The sequence below is a fragment of the Macrosteles quadrilineatus genome, unplaced genomic scaffold (assembly GCF_028750875.1).
Source record: "Macrosteles quadrilineatus isolate MER2022 unplaced genomic scaffold, UCM_ALF_1.0 Scaffold_4__1_contigs__length_99947679, whole genome shotgun sequence".
Classification (NCBI taxonomy): domain Eukaryota; kingdom Metazoa; phylum Arthropoda; class Insecta; order Hemiptera; family Cicadellidae; genus Macrosteles; species Macrosteles quadrilineatus.
In genome coordinates this window covers 49,035,485-49,055,642 of record NW_026542597.1, presented here as the reverse complement: position 1 = coordinate 49,055,642, position 20,158 = coordinate 49,035,485, and the positions used below count along the sequence as shown (strand labels likewise).

General features: G+C 33.7%; 3 protein-coding genes across 4 annotated transcripts; all 3 read right to left on the bottom strand.

The window, feature by feature from the left end:
* Positions 1-755: 755 nt before the first annotated feature.
* LOC128992910 (uncharacterized) lies at positions 756-5,692 on the bottom strand. Its single transcript, XM_054416655.1, has 2 exons — positions 5,687-5,692; positions 756-2,217 (listed from the first exon to the last, which is right to left on the bottom strand). The coding sequence occupies exons 1-2, from the start codon at positions 5,690-5,692 to the stop codon at positions 769-771; spliced, it is 1,455 nt and encodes a 484-aa protein (XP_054272630.1). The 3' UTR covers positions 756-768.
* Positions 5,693-5,780: 88 nt separating this feature from the next.
* LOC128993629 (uncharacterized) lies at positions 5,781-6,416 on the bottom strand. Its single transcript, XM_054417650.1, has one exon. It carries the CDS (start codon positions 6,376-6,378, stop codon positions 5,878-5,880), a length of 501 nt encoding a protein of 166 aa, XP_054273625.1. The 5' UTR covers positions 6,379-6,416; the 3' UTR covers positions 5,781-5,877.
* A 1,451-nt stretch (positions 6,417-7,867) lies between these two features.
* Positions 7,868-18,065, bottom strand: LOC128992307 (cyclin-K-like). 2 transcript variants are annotated; one of them, XM_054415809.1, is made up of 8 exons: positions 17,922-18,065; positions 16,484-16,716; positions 15,210-15,341; positions 13,838-13,943; positions 11,599-11,656; positions 10,298-10,470; positions 9,551-9,703; positions 7,868-8,214 (listed from the first exon to the last, which is right to left on the bottom strand). In XM_054415809.1, the coding sequence occupies exons 1-8, from the start codon at positions 17,923-17,925 to the stop codon at positions 7,937-7,939; spliced, it is 1,137 nt and encodes a 378-aa protein (XP_054271784.1). In that variant the 5' UTR covers positions 17,926-18,065; the 3' UTR covers positions 7,868-7,936. The 2 variants fall into 2 exon arrangements, with proteins under 2 accessions (XP_054271784.1, XP_054271785.1); XM_054415810.1 differs by lacking the exon at positions 17,922-18,065 and adding an exon at positions 17,444-17,460.
* Between the last annotated feature and the right edge of the window lie 2,093 nt (positions 18,066-20,158).

Here is a 20,158-nt window from a genome sequence, read left to right as displayed (position 1 = left end):
GAACTACAATTTGCATCAAAGTTATAATGGAATTTTCTTAAATAACACGTAATTCGTAAATTAAAGTTTGGAAAAATTACCAAAATATTCAATGCTCCAAGTTACACAAATATATATCGAAATTGAAAACCAACGTATATAAACAGTCTACTCAATTTTATAATTTGAAACTTTCATTAATGGTTTCAGTATACACATTAGAATAATTAAATACACTAATTAAATTAGATAATTTGCTTTTCTGTGGTATTAATTACTTTTTTTTTGCAAGTTAGGACACATTACGGTACTTGTAACAGGCTACTACGATGATACTAATGTTTCCAACTGGAGTATAATTCAGTTTTTACTGAAAAAAATGTCCAATAACATATCTCAAAAGACCAATTTTTAAATTGAGGTATAGGTGTGGGTTGAAAGCCTGAATATAGTCGATCATTATTTATTTGGAGATTTTACATACGAGTACATTTAGTTGGACACCTTTATTGTAATGCAACATTTTATGGATTTTATTTTAAGATAGAATAAAATATAAAACTACTGTATGTGTAAAATTGGGCCTGTTTATAACCATTCACCAGTTTGACTGGTCGAAATAGATTGCAACACATTTACTATAAACATCTATCCAATTGTAAATAATTGTAAATCATAGCTACAACCATTGGCTCTACTACTATAATCAAAAATAGGCAAATTTAACTAAATAAATTTGTTAAAATATGAACTTAGATACCAGTACTAATATTTAGTTTTATATAAAAATTATATATAATGGGAGGATGTAAGAACTGGTTCATCTAAAAACTTTGACATTTTGGAATCGAGAAAAGTTTCATTTACTGTGAGAATTTCCTCGTCTGTTAAGTTCAATTTAGTTTTAAAATATGGCATGGAATAAACCAAATCTAATAACTCAGATTTTGATTCCATATTCGGAATTTTTAAAGTCATCATAGAGCAATTCTCAATTAAATCAACTACAGTTAAATATCCTAGGTTCAACATATAATCGAATATCAGTGATTCATCTCTAGAACACAGATCAGTGTATGAATCTTGATTGAATATTTCCTTCAGTCTTAAAATATCTTTTACTGTTATTTCTTTTACAGCTGCAACATTTATAACATCATTTTTAATCAAAGTCTTTACTTTCCTCCTAATCCCTTTGATGAGAAATAATTTCTCCAGCTTTTTAGGATATTTACCTTTTTTGGAGTAAATGTCTATGTCTTTCCTAAACATAACATTTGATATGGAATTAAAGCTATACATTTTAAGATCACTTTTGGGAATTTTATAGCCGTTGTACCAAACTTGAATGGTGGTCAAATTATTTTTTAGCCCAAATATTTCAGCTAAATTTACCACATCGGCCTCTGTAAATCCATAAAATTTATTAAAAGAATGTTTTTCAGAGTGAATAAAATGGTTTATCTTGCCAACACCTTTAGTAAATACTCTACAAAATCTTGAGGAAGAATTTATTACAGTTTTTGCAATCAAATTAGAATTTAACGTATGCTTTACCAGATCAGCAATGAAGGTAATTATTTCCTCGGTGTTGTCACAAATGTTCATTAGTTGACCATGGATTATAGAATCTATTTCATCAATCAGCAATATTACCTTTTGGTTAAAATATTTGTACAACATTGAAGCTAAAAACGTCATACTTTCTTTTAGCTGTACAGGTTCCAGCTCCCTACATATAACGCTAAATTGGTAATTTCTAAACATAACCTTCTCTTTATCACTTAACTTAACACTACTTAGTAAATAGCTATGGTAGTTGAAAAGTTCATTGATGATTTTGACAAAAGATTCTTTAAATTTGCTCCAGGATTTGAAATCAAGCTGTGTAAAATCAACATGTATAATAGGATACTGTGCAAAAAATGCATTAAAAAATTTCTTGTCTTCATAAACATCTAAATGCGATGGAATCCTATTTTTTAAGTATAAGCTAGCAAATATTTTAAAGTATTTTGTATTATTTCTCGCAACAAAACCACCATCTTCATCCACTTGTATCTCGTAGAAACGCCTCATCATGTCCATATTTGTTGTTTTTCCAAATCCCGCAGGAGCAGAAATCAGCAGAATATGATCAACTTCATGGGAGACTAATTTTATTAAAGATGTTTTGTCGACAAAAAGTTGAGATTGAACAGAGTCCTGTTTGTCCCCAGCAACATTTCCTCCGAATTCCTAGAGAAGCATTAACAAAGACCATTTTATGTTGGGTACACTCATCATTAATTCACATTTGGTTTAAAATAAGTTCAGTTGCGTCCTTATCATTATCATTATTTATTATAAATATAGATAGGAACACCACCTAGGTACGGTATGCGAATTTTAACCCAAAATGAGTGTAGAATAGAGTGAGATGGTCTGTGTCTGTGTAGCTTTGTTACTGGCTAAGATCAGATGTTTCATTGGCCAGGATTGATTATTTATGTGATTTACTGTATAAAAATGTTTTTGGAAGGAAAAAAATTATTTATTTCTTGTAAATAAGGTTGGTCATCAAGGTTGTTAAGAACTATAAAACAGTTAAATTTGAAGTGCTGCACCCTGTTGGTAAACCTTGTAACTTGTTAATGCTATGCTATTGATCACCACAGAATCAAATTGTTTAGTTGAAACAGCTGTTAAGATTCTTAAAGGCTGTTAAACGCTTTTGACTGATCTGCACCAAACTTCACACAAACCATACTTGAATAATTCTTAATATACCCCCGCCACAGCAAACCTGCAGACTAAGCGAATTTCCATTTGACTGACTGGATTTACACTGAAATGTCTACTTAAAAATATAACATTTATTCCATATTTAAATAGAATTAGTTTAACAAGTACTTAGGTTTGCTGCATCAGGGAGGGTAAAACTGTTTTTTAGCGAATTTCCCTATAGGGAAGTAGCTATTACCGTAGGTGGCACAGTAAGACCTAGACCCGGGACCGATTTACTTTTTCATTTTGATGTCCCCAGAGGCCAAAAACACCATTCGTTCAAATTTTTATATATGTATATATATATATATATATATATATATATACAGGGTGTCACAAAAAAGTGTGATGGGCTATACAGGACCTAATTCTACATGCAAAAATAAGTCAGAAATTAAGAATAAAATTTTTTTGGATTTCGGCTTAGTTTAGCCGTAATCCGCCATTTTGTTTTTTGGGGAAAATATTTATTATTTCAAAATCCCTTTGAGATATTTTTACGAAACTTGGCAAAATTGTTTACACTATAGTCAGTCGCTTTTTTCAAAAAAATTATTATTTTAAATTTTCAAATTTCAAAATGGCGGCCGTTTGAATTTTTAATGCCAAATTTCATGAAAACCGGTACCTAAATCAAAATTTTGTAAGACACAAAAGTTTTAGTATTTATTATGACAAATCCAACAAAATAAAAATGAATAAAATCGGTTCATAAATAAAGAAGCTGTGTTTATTTTAGTAATTCAGACTGAAATTACTTAATACGTTACATAAACTATTACATTACATTTAATACATTTTAATATTAATAATTTCAGTCTAAATTACTAAAATAAACACAGCTTCTTTATTTATGAACCGATTTTATTCATTTTGTTTTGTTGGATTTGTCATAATAAATACTAATACTTTTGTGTTTTACAAAATTTTGATTTAGGTACCGGTTTTCATGAAATTTGGCATTAAAAAATTCAAACGGCCGCCATTTTGAAATTTGGAAAGTTAAAATAATATTTTTTTTTATAAATGTTACTTACTATAGTGTAAACAATTTTGCCAAGTTAAAGGGATTTTGAAATAATAAATATTTTCCCCAAAAAACAAAATGGCGGATTACGGCTAAACTAAGCCGAAATCCAAAAAATTTTATTCTTCATTTTTGACTTATTTTTGCATGTAGAATTATATAGACATATATATATATACGTCCGTGAACGCGATAACTTGAGTAATTTTTGTCCGATTTTGATGAAATTTGGTTTAAAGCATGATCGGACCATGGGAACGGGGCTTAACGGGGGTTTTATGGGGTAAAAATTGGATTTTCTCACTTTTGACCCTCAAAACACAAAATTTCCCAATTTATCTTTAGACCTTTTTTAAGAGCTTAAAAAAACAATTAATTTAGTATATAAAAGTATTTCTGTTCAGTTAATAGTAACGGAGAAAATTTAAAAAATTTTAAATTTAAAATTCCCATGTTATTCTTATGGAGAATATTGTCAAATCACAGTTTGCTTGTTTATGGATATATTTTGTATTTTGATCAAATTTATTTATTTTGTACTAAGCTATCAATATTTTACAAAAAAACACACTTTATTAGTTTCCTTGTAGCAGCAAACCTATGTACTCGTTAAACCTAATGTTATTAAAATATATTTTATTGAAAATCAAATAAGACAAATGGAAATTTGCTTAGTCGGCAGGTTTGCTGCAGCGGGGGTATTTTTTTTATGTTAATAGTTAGTAAGAAATAAAAACATTTTCCAAATTTTATCAAAATATTTTCATAAACAAGCAAACTACAACAGTTTACTTATTCTCCATAAGAATAACATTGGAATTTTGAATTTACAATTTTTTGGAATTTTCTCCGTAACCATTAGGAGCACAATAACGCTTCAATATACTAAATTATTTGTTTTTTTAAGCTCTACAAAATGGTTTGGAAAGAAATTAAATTTTATGTTTTTTGGGTCAAAAATGGGAAAACCCTATTTTTACCCCATAAAACCCCGTTCCCATGGTCCGATCATGCTGGATCGCGAATTCGTTCGAATAAACGTAGATTTATACGTTTGTACCAAATTTCATCAAAATCGGATCATTTTTGCTCGAGTTATCGTGCAAACGGACATATATATATGAATTTGAACGGATTTTGTTTTTGGCCTCAAGGGACCTCAAAACGAAAAAAAAAATCGGTCCCGCGTCCAGGTCTTACCATGAGTACTACGGTAATAGCTTATTCCCTATATGGGAAATTCGCTAAAAGCCTGAAAGTTTCATTGCAATTTGAGGAGTGATTTCAGAGTCCATAACATAAATACATACATACTTCTTCTCTTATAGATTTAGAATGTTTTTGGGTTGTCCCAATTTCAAGAGCTTTAATTAGTACCTATGGTTCCCTAGGCATGTGTTTGCCTTACAGGGGTGAACTACAACATTAAGAACACTGTTAAAAAATAACTAATATATAATATGGTAAACAATAACCATACAATCATTTAGTAAACAAAACTCACCATTAAAATTGTGACACTAAATAGCAAAACTGTTTTTAAGAACATAACTTACAGGCCAAAATAAAAACAAATGTTTCCACATAGATAATGGTTGAATTAGTTGTAATGAGATGTACTATCACATAATGTTAGTTGAATGTAGTAGAACCACAACACAACCCACTTTACACTGTCACTTTAAACTATATTATGTAACTAAGTCACATCAGTTATCAGTTTAATTGTAGGCTTCAACTTTTAGTAGAATAAATATATCTGAATAGTGGTCTTTATAATATTTAGCTTTTACAATATTGACAACTACAATATTGTGATTTCCCTCTTCAGAAATTTGCATCAACTATTAACCCTTTTAGCTTTAGAAATAAGCCCACTTTGGTTTAATTATTCAAATGTTTTATCAGGTGTACCCTCATTAAGGTACCATTTAGGTATCCAGAGTGAAATCATATCTGCCTTAAATAAAATCAAGCCATTCAACAAAAGGTTCAAAAATTTTTATTCGTAATATGTATTAAAATACTATACCAGTAATCTCTAATGAATACAAATATATTCACAAAGTCAATAAACACAAGCGAACCCCTGCGATCACCTCCAATTATTCCTCGTCAGAATCTTCCTCCTCCTCTTCAAATCGCCTCGGTGGTCGTTTTCGATGCGGGACAAAATAATCACGAAGAATGATATAATCAAACGTCATCGCAGCAGCGACAGCCAACAGTAGACAACTCATGACAAACATTTCTGGTAGAAAGTCATTGTCTCTCGTGTTCACTATTCCCATGGTACCAGATATGATGTACATGCATATTCCAGTCAACAAGTATACTTGCTGTATCAGCTTGGAGGGTATTTGGTTGATGATGAAAAGCACGCAGATGCCTGACAGAATGACGTTGTAGGTGGGAATAGTGAAGTAGAAGATGGCCGTGGCATGAGCACTATACACAGGCAGCATCCTTCCCTCCACTCCAAGCGTGAACGTATCCAAGCAGTAGAAGTTAATGCAAAGCGCTAGAATTTTAAACATGAAGTTAAAGTGGTACATTCGAGTTGTCAAGAACCCTTTGAACACCTCACCGATGTCACAATCCACCATTTTTGTGCTTTGAATTTGTAAAGGTAGTAGTTTGATGTTTGTTTACTTCTGCAGGTTAAAAATAAAACATTGCAGGCTACAGATGATTAGATATTTTTTTAAACAACAAAAAAGAAACATTGATTATTATTTACACATAATTATTCAATGTGAGCAAGAATATTCATTTTTTCCACCAATATTCAAGATAACTGTACAGTACTTCCAATTTTAATAATAAGCTATTAAAACTTTCTTAAGTACAGAATATTCACAAAATCTTTATATAGTAAATTCATGCCATCTCAATCCTGTGTAATTATCTAGAGTATATTGTGTATCAGAATTATTATATAGACTAACAACACAAGTAGACTTCTCATCCCATTGTAAAATTTTAATTTGGTTTTCATGTGTCTTTGTCTACTTCTTGTTAGTGACACTAGGCGCTAGTGTCGACGAAATTTTGATTAAATTATTTTAGGGTTAATTTCATGATTTGTGCTTTACTGTTTGTGTTTGGTTAAATAATTAGGGGACGAGTTATTGATTATGATTAGATTGTTTTATTTGGTACCTAAAACAAGGTTTTAAATCACTGAAATAACACACTCTGTGTACTTTTTGTTTCTTTCTGTCGCGCAGCACGGGTAAAGCAGCTAGTAATTTATAAAGACATATTATAAGATAGTTTAATACTTTATTCTGAAATGGCGACCATACAAATGTAGGTACTTTAAGCCAAGTATGAATGGAGATGAGTGTAGGATGAGTGGCGCGATCTTGTAGCCTTGTTATTGACTAAGGCATCATGTTCCTTAGACACAGCTGTCAATTAATAGCCCATACAGCCAATGGCAACTGAGACCTACAGTTTATAGTGGAATTCAAACCACATTTTTGCCTTGTAGTTTACGAATTGGTCCAATTGTCAGGATAGTACTGCGGATAGTCATACTACTCACTATTGTAGGTGTTAATCCACACCAGGGTGTATCCACATTGCATGCCTGTATCCACAATTTGTGACCTTTTAATAGCTGGATTACAGCACGGCGCCACCGTCCCAGATGCTGAATCATTGAAAAGTTGGTGTTAATGAAAGGATCGGTGTTATGCATCAGCACACTTTGGTACGTTGTTTTTTTTACCTAAGTTCTTTTTATGCTAAAACTGACATAAAACATACAGCAATATTGGTATGAAATGTCCTCTTTGCTATAAATCCATTCTTAGTCCCCCAAATTGCATACCACTCTTCTTGTTGTATAAATTCAATGAAAGAACATATTTTTGTGTCAATAACATTTATTGCAGATAAATAACTTGATAAATAAAACATTTAAGAATGCATACCACCATTTGACGTATGCAAACATTTCAAAATAAGTTAAATGTTTGAAAAAATAAGCTCTTAACACAAGCAGATAAAATGAACTTAAGATATTTGTTTTTAAACTACTACAGTCTAATGAATAGGGAATTCATCAAAGGAAAAACACAATTATTGATCTTTCACGATTTACTTTCATAAAAAATACATAAAAATACACACCTATATACAACATGCACAAATGACTTAGTAGGGGGGTCTCGGTTGAGAGTGGTTGGTTGGAGGGTAGTAGCCTGCAGGGTAAGTGTGGGGAGGTGGATTACTGGCAGGGTAGGTAGCGGGGAACTGTGCGGGTGGAGGACGGGTACTGAAGGCGGGTGGAGGCTGCGTGTACCCCGGGTACCCGTACAGTTCACCCGCAGACTTGCTGTCCGAGGCAGAAACCACCCCGCCAGTCACTGTGGGGATCTTCTCACCATTGCTGTTCAACTTCCCCTCACTCTTGATTGGTTTTGCAGACAACACTGTAAGAAAGATATAATTAAGCATTATTTTACAATCTTACTTTTACTTACAATCCAATTCTTCCATCAACAATATTTAGAATACCTCTACTGCAGCAAACCTGCCGACTAAGCAAATTCCAATTTGCCTGATCAGTGATCTGATATATTCCCATAAACAATCATATGATATTCCCTATTTAAATAGCATTGTGTTTAACGGGTACTTAGGTTTGCTACTTTGGTGACGGGAAAAAGTTTCCCTAGTTTTATCAAATGTTAATAGTATAGGATGAAAGAGATAAATCTACCAACATTTATCAAAATCAAAATCTATAATACAAATGGTATTGTGTACAGACAAAACTGTAATTTTATTTACCTAGGTACCATATATAAAATTTAATCATATTAAATTTAACTGATATCTTACTGTATAAGATTTGCGTTTTCTGTCCGAGTTCCACTTGTTAGTTTATATTAAAAAAATTTTAACACATTTGAGCAAACCATCATGAATTGTTCACGATTTACGTTGTTTAGTTATCAATAGTTTGAAGCCTGTGTATTGTAAATTACCACAATTTTTTATTTAAATTGTCTTTAGCACTTAATTTTAAATAGTAGGCACTTTATATAGTTTCTGAATAGTTTAGAGTGTTGGGATTTAAACCATTGTTGTCAATATTAGACCTATGTTGATATTTTTACTATCATTATTGGAATAGATTAACTAAAAAGACGGCCAAATGTTATGTTGTATGGCATGGACACTGATTTGCTTGTATTGATAACTCTTCCATTTTAAAAACAAGTAGTTTAATTATGCTAACAGTTAACTGGACAAATGCATGGAAAACTTTATTACATCATTTGTAAATCATCGATAAGGTTAAAGGTATAATTCAGCTTTTTCTGTTTGCATATGCCAAAAAAGGCTGTGATAGAGCTACTTCTTCTATTTCTCTTGGTGTAGGATAAATACAATTTTTAGAAATTGTTATTTAAAAAAATTAAAAAAACCCAAGCACAAGCGTCAGTTACAGAAAGATGCTTTGAAAGACGAATTCGAATTGAAAAGAATTTAGGAAGATTTTGATTTGCAGCTGCATGAAGAAAAAAGTTATTACACAAAAAATCATAATATAGGATGATTATCATTCCAATAAATAAATACGGCACTTAAAAATATACAAAAATAAAATGTAATCTAATGTAATACTAATAATAGTGTAATAATAATATTTTTAACACTCTGTTGATGACTCAATTCAATTGTAAGTGACTGAGTTTATTCTAAACTGGCAAAAATATTATAATGGAATTTCCAGTTCTGTCCACAGTGTAGTAGGATTACCTGGAGGAGGTCCTGCGGGAGAGTTGTGGGCGGGGAAGGCCAGTGAGGGTGCAGGGCTGGCTAGAGCAGGAGGGGGATGACGCACTAACGGGGGCGAGTCCTGGGGCTGGGGGTTGTTCTGAGAGTACAAGTCCAGCACTTGATGGCAGATGTCTGAAACATATGTGCATAATAAAACAAGACTATTTTATAACCAGTTCTAGACAGTTAAAACAATTGCTTAACTTAACATGTTGGATACTGAAACATTAAAGGTTTTATTATTCTCAAAACACAAAATACAAACCATGTTTAAAGTAAAGAATGAATCAAATTATTTACTAGCACTTAATACTCAAGTTTATTACAAATTGCAGAAAGCTCTGGGAAGATTGTGCGGTTGAAAATTTACAACGTTACCGAGATCACAGAAGATGATCGTGATATAAATGGCTCTAATGGATGGGAGGATTTTGTGGGTTGAACCTCTAATCAGACATGCTACTGTCAACGTACTACAGTACATTCCATAAGAGTCTGCAGTTGAGGGAGGAGCCTATTTACCACGTGACTTTGAAGAAGCCAATGAGCAACACACGTTGTTGCCAAATTGATGCTAATTCAAGGTTGGTTCTCGGTACCAGTACTTTTCTTAAGAACTGATGGTAGTAAAAATTATCTTAAACTTATGTGATAAACTAAACATCACTTGTAAAATAAACATAGGACATAAAACAAAAGGTTTTGGTAGGTACTTAGCTGCTATACCTTCTAGTAGATCCATAGTTATATCTTCTACAAACATGTCCCACCATCGCAGGTGCTTGCTTGTCCGGCCCATCCAGTCAACCACCTCGAACTTGCTCAGTTTACCAGCCAAGTACATCAGCGCCACAGCAATCACCTCCGGCTCCCACTGGAGACTCAAGGTTGTACACAGGCTGCAGAACAAACAATGGCATACATTATTTATAAATGTTATCTACACATATCCAATGATGATTGACATGACTGCCACCTTTTAATATGTATAAAAATACACAAAAAGTTAATAAAAAATTAAAGTATTGGTTTTTTTTAATTTTTAATGTTTACACTACAATCCGTTTAAAATATTGTAAATTTACATTTCACACGGTTACAGCAAAATCAATAATTCTGCAGTCACCCAGACATCGTCGTCATCTGTCAACATATCGACAAAATTGGGACTGTCTCCTGTGGTTGCGCAGAAAAATCAAAAGCATCTACTGCGGTTATGGTGAAATCATGAACGTATCCTTCAATCACGGCAAAATCAAGAACATTTCCATGAAGATATCATCCCCGCGATGCCGGCAAAACCATGAATTTTCGACCACACAATCTTTGTACGGATGATTTCTAGCCATTCGCACACCTCTAATAAAAATTACTCTACCCATGCTTGGCCCAAAAATTACTTCAGCCCCGAACCGAGCACTGTTAGTTGGTCCGTCCCGTCCTAGAATTTGGGGAACCACGGCAGACCCCTAGTTTGTTTGGAAGGTAATGGTCAAAAACTTTGGTCCTGTTACCATCAGTTACCTGTTAACTTACCAAAGGTCTGTGACCTTTCAACCTTTTTTTGTGGATCAATGTGGGATTTAAGATACAGTAGCACCTGGGTTTGTAAGATAAACAAATTACTAGGCTTATTAATTATTAACATATTTTATCTCATGTTAACTAAGATATGTTGTGCTTAAGTGGTAAAAAACACTTAAGATGTTTGTAAACTGGTTTATTAATGCCCAAATTAACATCACTTATCCTACATACCAAAATTGACATTGCTCATCAATATTTGACAGTTGTTTTTCTTTCATATTTCTCATATTACATTAAAGACTAATCATATTTTGTTGAAATATGATTAGTAATCAAGTAATTAGTAATTAATTAGTAATCATATATAGGTAATTTTGGAAAGTATTCTTAAATCAAAAATAAAAAATTTGTAATGTGGTTTATATTGGATTTTCTGCACCCAGAGTTGTTTAGACAACCAAATTGGGTGTAAGTGAATCAAAAAATTCAACTCAACTTACCTGTCATTAACGAATGTCCATGCCATCTGAACCATTTTATGCAGCTTGGCTTTGTCTCCTGTATACATTTAACAGTGCTTCAATTATTAACAAATACTCTACAAAAACTACTTAGGTTTGGCATATTACAATTAATTTGTAAGTTATACTTCATTATGTACCAGAAAGTTTAAGGGCTGCAAGAAATCTGTTTCTTTAACTGAGTTCTAAATTAGGCTACGTACAACACTGCCTTGTGAGTTTCTGAACCCAGATATCTGTAAGCTTTCTGTGGGTTTGGAATTAAACTCAGACACATTAGTCATCGCGATTTTAACTAGGCCTAGATCGACTAAAAACTCAAGGATTGTCTCAAAATGTGTAAATTAACATTTTATATCTATTGTCCTACTGTTTACATGAAAATATATCAATAACGTTTTTTTCATAACCTACGGTTATAGAAACTTTTTATTTCCACAATCAATTACATCGTTTTAGACTAAATAGTAAAATATTTTATTTAATTGTTTTGGATTAGCTGTTTGAAATTGTGAAATAAAGCATGTGGCAGTTCTGATCAAGGCAAAGGTAAACATTGTGAATTTTATTATGCTTCCATAGAGACCATTTATTAATATTTACTTTTGAAAACCTCACCTCAAAACTTTAGACATACATTGGGCATAGCCCCAGAGGAACTCAGGGAAGTGAATATGCCTATGACATTCCTAGATATGTGGTGGACCATCTTTGTGCTTAGTTTGGGCTGTATCGGTTTAGTATTTTAGTCATGACAGCTGCCCAGACAGACAAGACAGAGGGACAAACAGACAGATACCACCTCAATTTCATAACAGTATAGACTGTAGTAGTCAAACACATGAGAATTAAAAAAATACCCCCGCCGCAGCAAACCTGCAGACAAAGCGAATTTCAACTTGTCTGATTACATTATTACTACAATATTTCCATGAATAAGACATATTTATTCCCAGTTTAAATAACATTAGATTTAACGAGTGCTTAGGTTTGCTGCTACGGGGAAAGTAAAAAGTGTTTTTTGACCATACATCAATAGTATAGGATGAAGTAAATAAATTTGCCAAATTTTATCAACACATATCCATAAACAAGTAAACTACAACAGTTTTCATTTTCTCCATAAGAATAACATGGGAATTTTAAATTAAACTATTTTTTAATTTCCTCCGTGTCCGTTAGGCATACAACAGCTCTTCAATATACTAAATTATTTCTTTTTTTAAGCTCTACAAAATGGTTTTAAAAAAATTGCAAAATGTTTTGTTTTTAGGGTCAAAAATGGGAAAACCCCATTTTTACCCCATGAAACCCCCAATAAACCCCCGTTCCCATGGTCCCATTATGCTGGTTCGCGAACTCGTTTGAATAAACATAGGTTTACACGTTTGTACCGGTACCAAATTTCATTAAAATCAGATCATTTTTGCTTGAGTTATCGCACTAACGGACATATATATATATATGAATTTGAACGGATGATGTTTTTGGCCTCTAGGGACCTCAAAACAAAAAATTATATCGGTCCCGGGTCCAGGTCTTATCATGAGTACTATGGTAATAGCTTATTCCCTATATGGGAAATTCGGTAAAACATCTTCACTCAAATTTACTAAGTACATAAAAACTTGTACGGTACGTAATCTCATAGTTATGGCCTATTTCAAATAACTTGACTTTCGCCTCCCAAAAACTTGTCTTGAAGCTACTAGTTTGATGATGGATTGGCCTCTGGATCGTTTCAATTAACTAAAGAAGGTATAAATTATTTGATTACTGTCAAAATGTTATGTTTAGTGTCTTGTTTCCTGTTATTTAAAACTTCTGACAAGCTTCACCATGAGTAATTTGTAAATATCAGCTGACATTCTGACCTGATGATACGCTCAATTCACAGCATGAAACAGCTGCAGTCATCCAAAGTACACAGGATCAATTTGACAGCAACTACAAGTTAATTTAAACCTTCTTTAGCTACCGATGTGGTCTTGTTTCTACACATGAGATAAGTAATTTCTGAACATATTTGAGCATTATTTTCCTTCAAACCAACTTATTAAACATACTTGCAACGCTTGGGAATAAACATTCTACATTTAACTTGACAAACTTTATAAGACATACAATATAAGGTTTGCATAATTTGAAATTTATTATAGAAACTATGTACACCTTAAAAACATTTTAGGTAAAAATTAAAAATATAAGTTTAGATTACCTTTCAAACTTTTAGCGTACTTAAGAAGAAAGCTGTAAGGATGTTCAACTTGAAGATCAAATTTGATTGTCTGAAGTAGAATCCTTTCTAGAGTCATTACTTCTTCCTGTAAATAATTATTTGTATTGAAAAACTAAACAGAACATATAGTAAGTAGAAGAGACAAACTTATGCCATTTAGTATTGTTTGTACTGTAATAAATAACTGTGAAGGATCCTTCTAGTCAATTATAAAAAATGAGTTGACTGTGGATTGCTTGGGTTCCAAAATGAATAGGCCTATGGACCGCTCTAAGTTTAAGTTTTGTTGTCTAGTGACGTTTATTTGATATCACAAATATTATATCTACCAGAACGAGGTGACAAGCAAGAAGTTACTTTCTATTTCTTATTGGACACGGATTAGACCCTTATTATCAACATGAAAAATCCACAACAAAAAACTTATTATAAAACTTATAAAAGAGTAAAATCCACAACAAAAAGAAGAATGTGGTCAAACAAATAGTGGCGTAACTAATTTTGGCAAATTCACTTGTACTTTGTGTTTAAAAGTGTAAGCAAACTAACAATAATAAATACCCCCGCCGCAGCAAACCTCAAGACTAAGCGAATTCCCATTTGCCTGATTGGGGTTTCCCTAAAATAACTTATCTCCTTAAAAATGTCATATTTATTCCCTATTTAAATAACATTAGTTTAAGGAGTACCGAGGTTTGCTGCTACAGGGTAGGCAATAAGGTGTTTTTGACCAAACGTTAATAGCATAGGATGAAATAAATTTTCCAAATTTGATCAAAATTTGTTTAACCTATAAACAAGCAAACTACAACAGTTTACTTATTCTCCATAAGAATAACATGGGAATTTTAAATTTACAGTTTTTAGGTATTTTCTCCGTAACCGTCAGGTGTACAACAATGCTTCTATATTATACTAAATTATTTGTTCCTTGTGCTCTACAAAATGGTTTGGAAAGAAATTGAAAATTTTATGTTTTTAGAGTAAAAAATAAGGAGAACCCATTTATGGCCCATAAACCCCAGATGGTACCCATAGTCAGATCGATAATGTTGGTTCGCAAACTCGTTCGAATAAATGCAGGTTTACATGTTTAGGCCTATACCAAATTTCATCAAAATCGGATCATTTTTGCATGAGTTATCGTGCTAACGTACACATAAATATATAGCCTGCTGTAGACGGTATATGAATTTGAACTAGTTGTGGTTTTGGCCTCTGAGGACCTCACTATAAAAAAGTAAATCGGTCTCGGGTCCAGGTCTTACCATGAGACCTACGGTAATAGCTTATATGGGAAAATTGCTAAAAGACTAGTTTGTGCAGATTATTTGCACACATTTGAACTTACCCTCGGATCTTCACCAAATGTAGCAAATTTTTGTTCTGTTAGGAGGCTTTTGGCAGTCTTAATGATATCTTTGCACTTTTTTGGTGTTTCTTCAACCTTCCCAGCTAAAAATAAACAGCAACATGCTGTCACCTGAAAATTAAAGATAATGGTTAAATTAAGGATGTAAAGTAGGACACAAGAGCCAAGGTTTTTAGATTTTTTGTGAGGATAGCAGGCTTACCTGACTGGGAAAGAGTCCAAACTGGCACAAGAGACACAGCACTTTACACTATATACACAAAACATTATAATTTTTTCACTGTCACTGACAGCATTTTCAACTAAGGAAGAGAGCTTTATTCAGGTCCAATAATGGTGGCCAGTGAGTTATTGAGGCAGTACAATGAATATAAACCATATAAGAAGCCAAATTCTTATAGAGAATAATCAGACTAGAATTTTGCCTCCGAAATGAGCTTTGCACGGCAGCCGCACTATTCTATCTCTCTCTCACTAAGCCGATTCTTTGTCTCACTCTCTCTCACTCAGTCAGCTGACTTGGCCGCGATAGTAGGTAGTGCTTTTGCTAGCTAGCGGCCACTGCGGGAAATATCCGAAGTTCAACTATTCCCAGACTAAATTTTTAACATAAGCATTGCGCTTCTTATAGGGTTTGTATCATTGGACAGTGTTGCCAAACGTATAAAAAAACAGTGTTTTTCATTATACTTATAGGCCTGGCACCTGGCAGTCAGAGCCGGTCTTGGGTGGTACAGGGCCCAGTGCAAACATTCTGAGCGGGTCCCTTACAACCAAAAACATAGTTTAACTTACCAACAATACTAAAAAAGTCTCAATCTATAGTATCTATAGCCTACATAATTAGTATTTAAGCTTCCCCCTATATTTCTTTTTCATAACTTATATAAAATTCAAGACTTTTTAAAATTTTTGTTGTACACTGCATCAAGCATGGGGCCCTGTGCGGCCGCATCTTTTGCAACTGCTTAAGGCCGGCTCAGCTGGCAGTATTAAATTAGGCTGATGTTCCACCAAAAGTACCTAAATATATCCTATTAAACTGTACATTAGCATGGGTGATAGTAAAATTTAATTATTAGGTGGTCCTAACCTGTTGGACTGATCCCAACAAATTATTAATTCCGTGAGTTGTTCGACCTCAAAACTAAAAAATATTTAAAACACAGATTTCATCAGAAATGAAAACATTGTGCGATTTACTTAAATATCAATGCACTAGGCCTATTCTATAAATTTAATGTTAAGCTTACATAGCGAGGAAAGTTTCTGAAAGAGTGGTACATGTAGAATCTATGGAAGTAAACAACGCCTGTAGCCATGGTATTGTATCCTAAGTCCATTTTGGTTCCTGTGTCAATAATGAATCTGGCCCCTTCTTTCCTGTATCGGCACTCGGTATCGTAGTCAATGCCATCTTGGATGGATGGTGTGTTTCTTAATTCTTTCTTCTCAAAGTACCAACACGGCATATTGCTGTTGGGGTCTGAAACACACATGGAAACCATAGACATATAAGTTAGGCCTACAGCAATTTGGCTTCACAAAACTGGACCAAGATTTTCTGTTTTCCTCAGCTTGTACAATGGTGGTATAAGCCTATAACGCCTAAAAATAATTTTTCATTGGAAAGGCATAATAGCAGTGTAACTAACTTACTTATTGGTTGTTTGTTTGTAAAATAACCTAGCTTTTCTTTTAACTTAACTTAGGCTACCCATTTGTATCCCATTCTGAAATTATCAGTAGGCTACATGCAGTCAGTTAAGGTACTTACAAATCACATACTTTTTTATGAAAAAAATTCAAGGGGACGTATTTTGGTAATTTCAAAAAACGTTTTTGAATTTTTTTCAAAATGTTTGACATTTGTTAAACATAGGCATGTGACATATTAAAATAAAGGGCATTTCAAATTAAAAAGATTGCCACAAATTTGAACTCTCTAAGTGGAATAGTTTTTTAGTTATACAATATTAACGATTTCAAAACGCGGCTCGAAAACGTTGATTTTCGGATTTTTAAAGCTTCGCAACTCAAAAGCCAAAAGTCGGAAAAATCTAAAAATTTATATTTTTACTAGTCTTGGTTAGTAGAACCTGCATACAAAAAATCAAGCAAATCTAAGAAGTCAAGGTCCAGACCATTGGTTGATTTGGCATGGAATGACCCTATAGGCTACTTAGTATAATTAGACCCTAAGTTAGGCCTACCCATCTTATGTGAGTTGTAAGTTAGGCCTATATTAGCGGTGGCCCTGCCTACGAATTGACAGGCAAAGCTCTCTCCAAATAGCCTACTTTAGGCTACACTGTTTAACACTCGGTTAGCATTCTAGGTAATGGTAAGTTAGTATGTTTTCTGTGATTAGACGCAGAATATTAACAATTTAGGGTGTTTACTCAATGTAGATTTAAGGTAATTTAGGGTAAAAAATTGCAACAACATGGTGGCAAACACGGCACCGGTTTCACCAGTATAGATTGAGAAGCACAAAACAAAATAAACATAGGCCCTAGGTCTAGGCCTAGGCTGTCTTCACATAGCCTAGGCCTATGTTAAAAGGAATATTCAGACTTAACACAGCTTTACACACACCCATCACCTTCGTAAAACTATATATAAACGAACTATGCCTAATTAGCCAGACCCTCAATTAAAAATGTTAATCCTACAATAACTTATTCTTACCCATCGTATTTATTATGAAGAACGTAATACTTTCTTGAAAGCTTTTGTTATGAAACACAACGTTCAAAAACTGACTAATGATGGGAACTGACACCTGAAACCACAAAACAAAAGAAACAATTCAATTCAAATAAATTGTATTTAAAAAATATATTTTTAGGTTAGGCTAAGGCTATGTTAAATTTGTATTTGTAGTATGGATTATAACTTTTTTCACGACATGATGATCTTGGTGGCCGTGACGAGATAGCTCTGTTCTGTCGTTCTGTCTGAGATCGAGAGTCGACCTTAGTGCCTTAGCTCAGTGAGGGTCGAGGAGACAGAGACCACTAAACCATTGATTATACATGTACAATAACAAAAACTGACCGAAATAAACGAGCTCATGGGCTCGTAATTGATCTATCAGAATAATGCCATGGTCGGAAAATGAGTTAGGGTTAAAAAGACACATTTTGTCCGTGTGGTGAACTATCTTTTTCGTCACATTGCATCATTATTAACAAACTTAGCTAGAAAACGAAATAACGTTTATATGTAAAGATAAACTCTCAAAACGTCTTCCAGGTTGCTTGCAATTATGCTAAGAGTATACATAGGCCTACCCTCGATATGTCAAGCGCTCTACGACATTAGGCTATAAAACCGTCCTTAACAAAGCAATCGATAAATAATTTCGATCGATACGATTGCCACAATTGAAATTTACAACTAACTGTTTACAACAGAATGATTTTTACTCCCTTCCCTAGAGACTAAATACCCCCACCGCCGCAAACCTGCCGACTAGGCGAATTTCCATTTGTCTGAAATTGATTTAGAATCAAATCTATTTAAATAACATTAGGTTTAACGAATAGCTAGGTTTGCTGCTACAAGGAAACTAATAAAGTATGTTTTTTAGTAAAATATTAATAACTTGGTACAGGGTGACTGCTGGGAACCAGACGTTTTTTAAATGAATAGTAAAACCTTATTTTATATAGTAAAATGATTTAATTGTTGAATATATATTGGTGAAAACATACCATTTCAAAAAACATATGTTTTATGGAACCTTTTATCCTAGTTTGGGTTTATTTCTTAAAGATCATATCATGCATGTGATGGCCGTTAACCTGGATACAGGTTTCCAACCTCTGGAGAATATCATTATACGCACTCTCATCAACATGTCTTGTCCAATCAAATTCACCTCTTCGGTGATTGCATCTTTTAGCTGCAATAATGTTCGTGATTTGTGAACATAGACACGAGCTTTCAAATACCCCCATAAGAAATAGTTACAGGGCGACAAATCTGGTGACCTCGGCGGCCACGGCACGTCACCAAAACGTGAAATCAATTTGCCAGGGAACATCTTCACAACTCGCATCGATGCAGCGGCAGTATATTGTGGCTCCATCTTGTTGGAAGTAAACATTTTTCACGTTTATTCCTCGCCTCCGAAGTTGTGGCTTGAGATATGTTTCCAACATGTGAACATAGCGTGCAGAATTCACTGTCACTGTGACTCCATTTTCCTCAAAAAAATACGGACCAATTATTCCAAAGTGGCCTACAGCACACCAAACCGTTACTTTTGGAGAGTGGAGTGGTTTTTCATGAAAGTTACATGGATTTTCAGGAGCCCAATTTCGTAAGTTTTGTTTGTTCACTGAACCGTTTAAGTGAGCTTCGTCGCTTATTATATTAACATCATTACATCAGGATTATCAGTAAACAACACCTGCATACGTACTGCGAAATCTTCTCTTTGTCCATAGTCCCTCTCTTTCAGTTGCTGTACCACCTGTATTTTTTAGGGATGAAATTTCAAATGTGATTTTAAAATTATTCTGACAGAATCGCGCTTCATGCGTAGCTCTGTGCGTGTCTTCGTGCAGAGCGACCCGGGCTCCTCATCAAAGCAGTTCTCACTTTGGCGATGTTGTCTGGTGTCTCACACTGTTCTTGCTGGACCGGGTGGCTTTTCTTTGATACTGTTCCTGTTGTTCTAAACTTGTGCACCCATCTTAGCAATGTATTCCGGCTTGAAACCGTGTCATTTCGCGCAATATTAAAGTGGCGTCGGAAGATACGCTGTGTTTTGATAACGGATTCGCCATTTTTAATAAATGTGTCATATGCAAAACACGATGCTGAACTGACCACTGATCCATCGTGACTAAAATGGTAAAGCTCACTCAAAACAATGACATAACCTCAATCTCCCTAGCACGTGTAGCAACAATGTA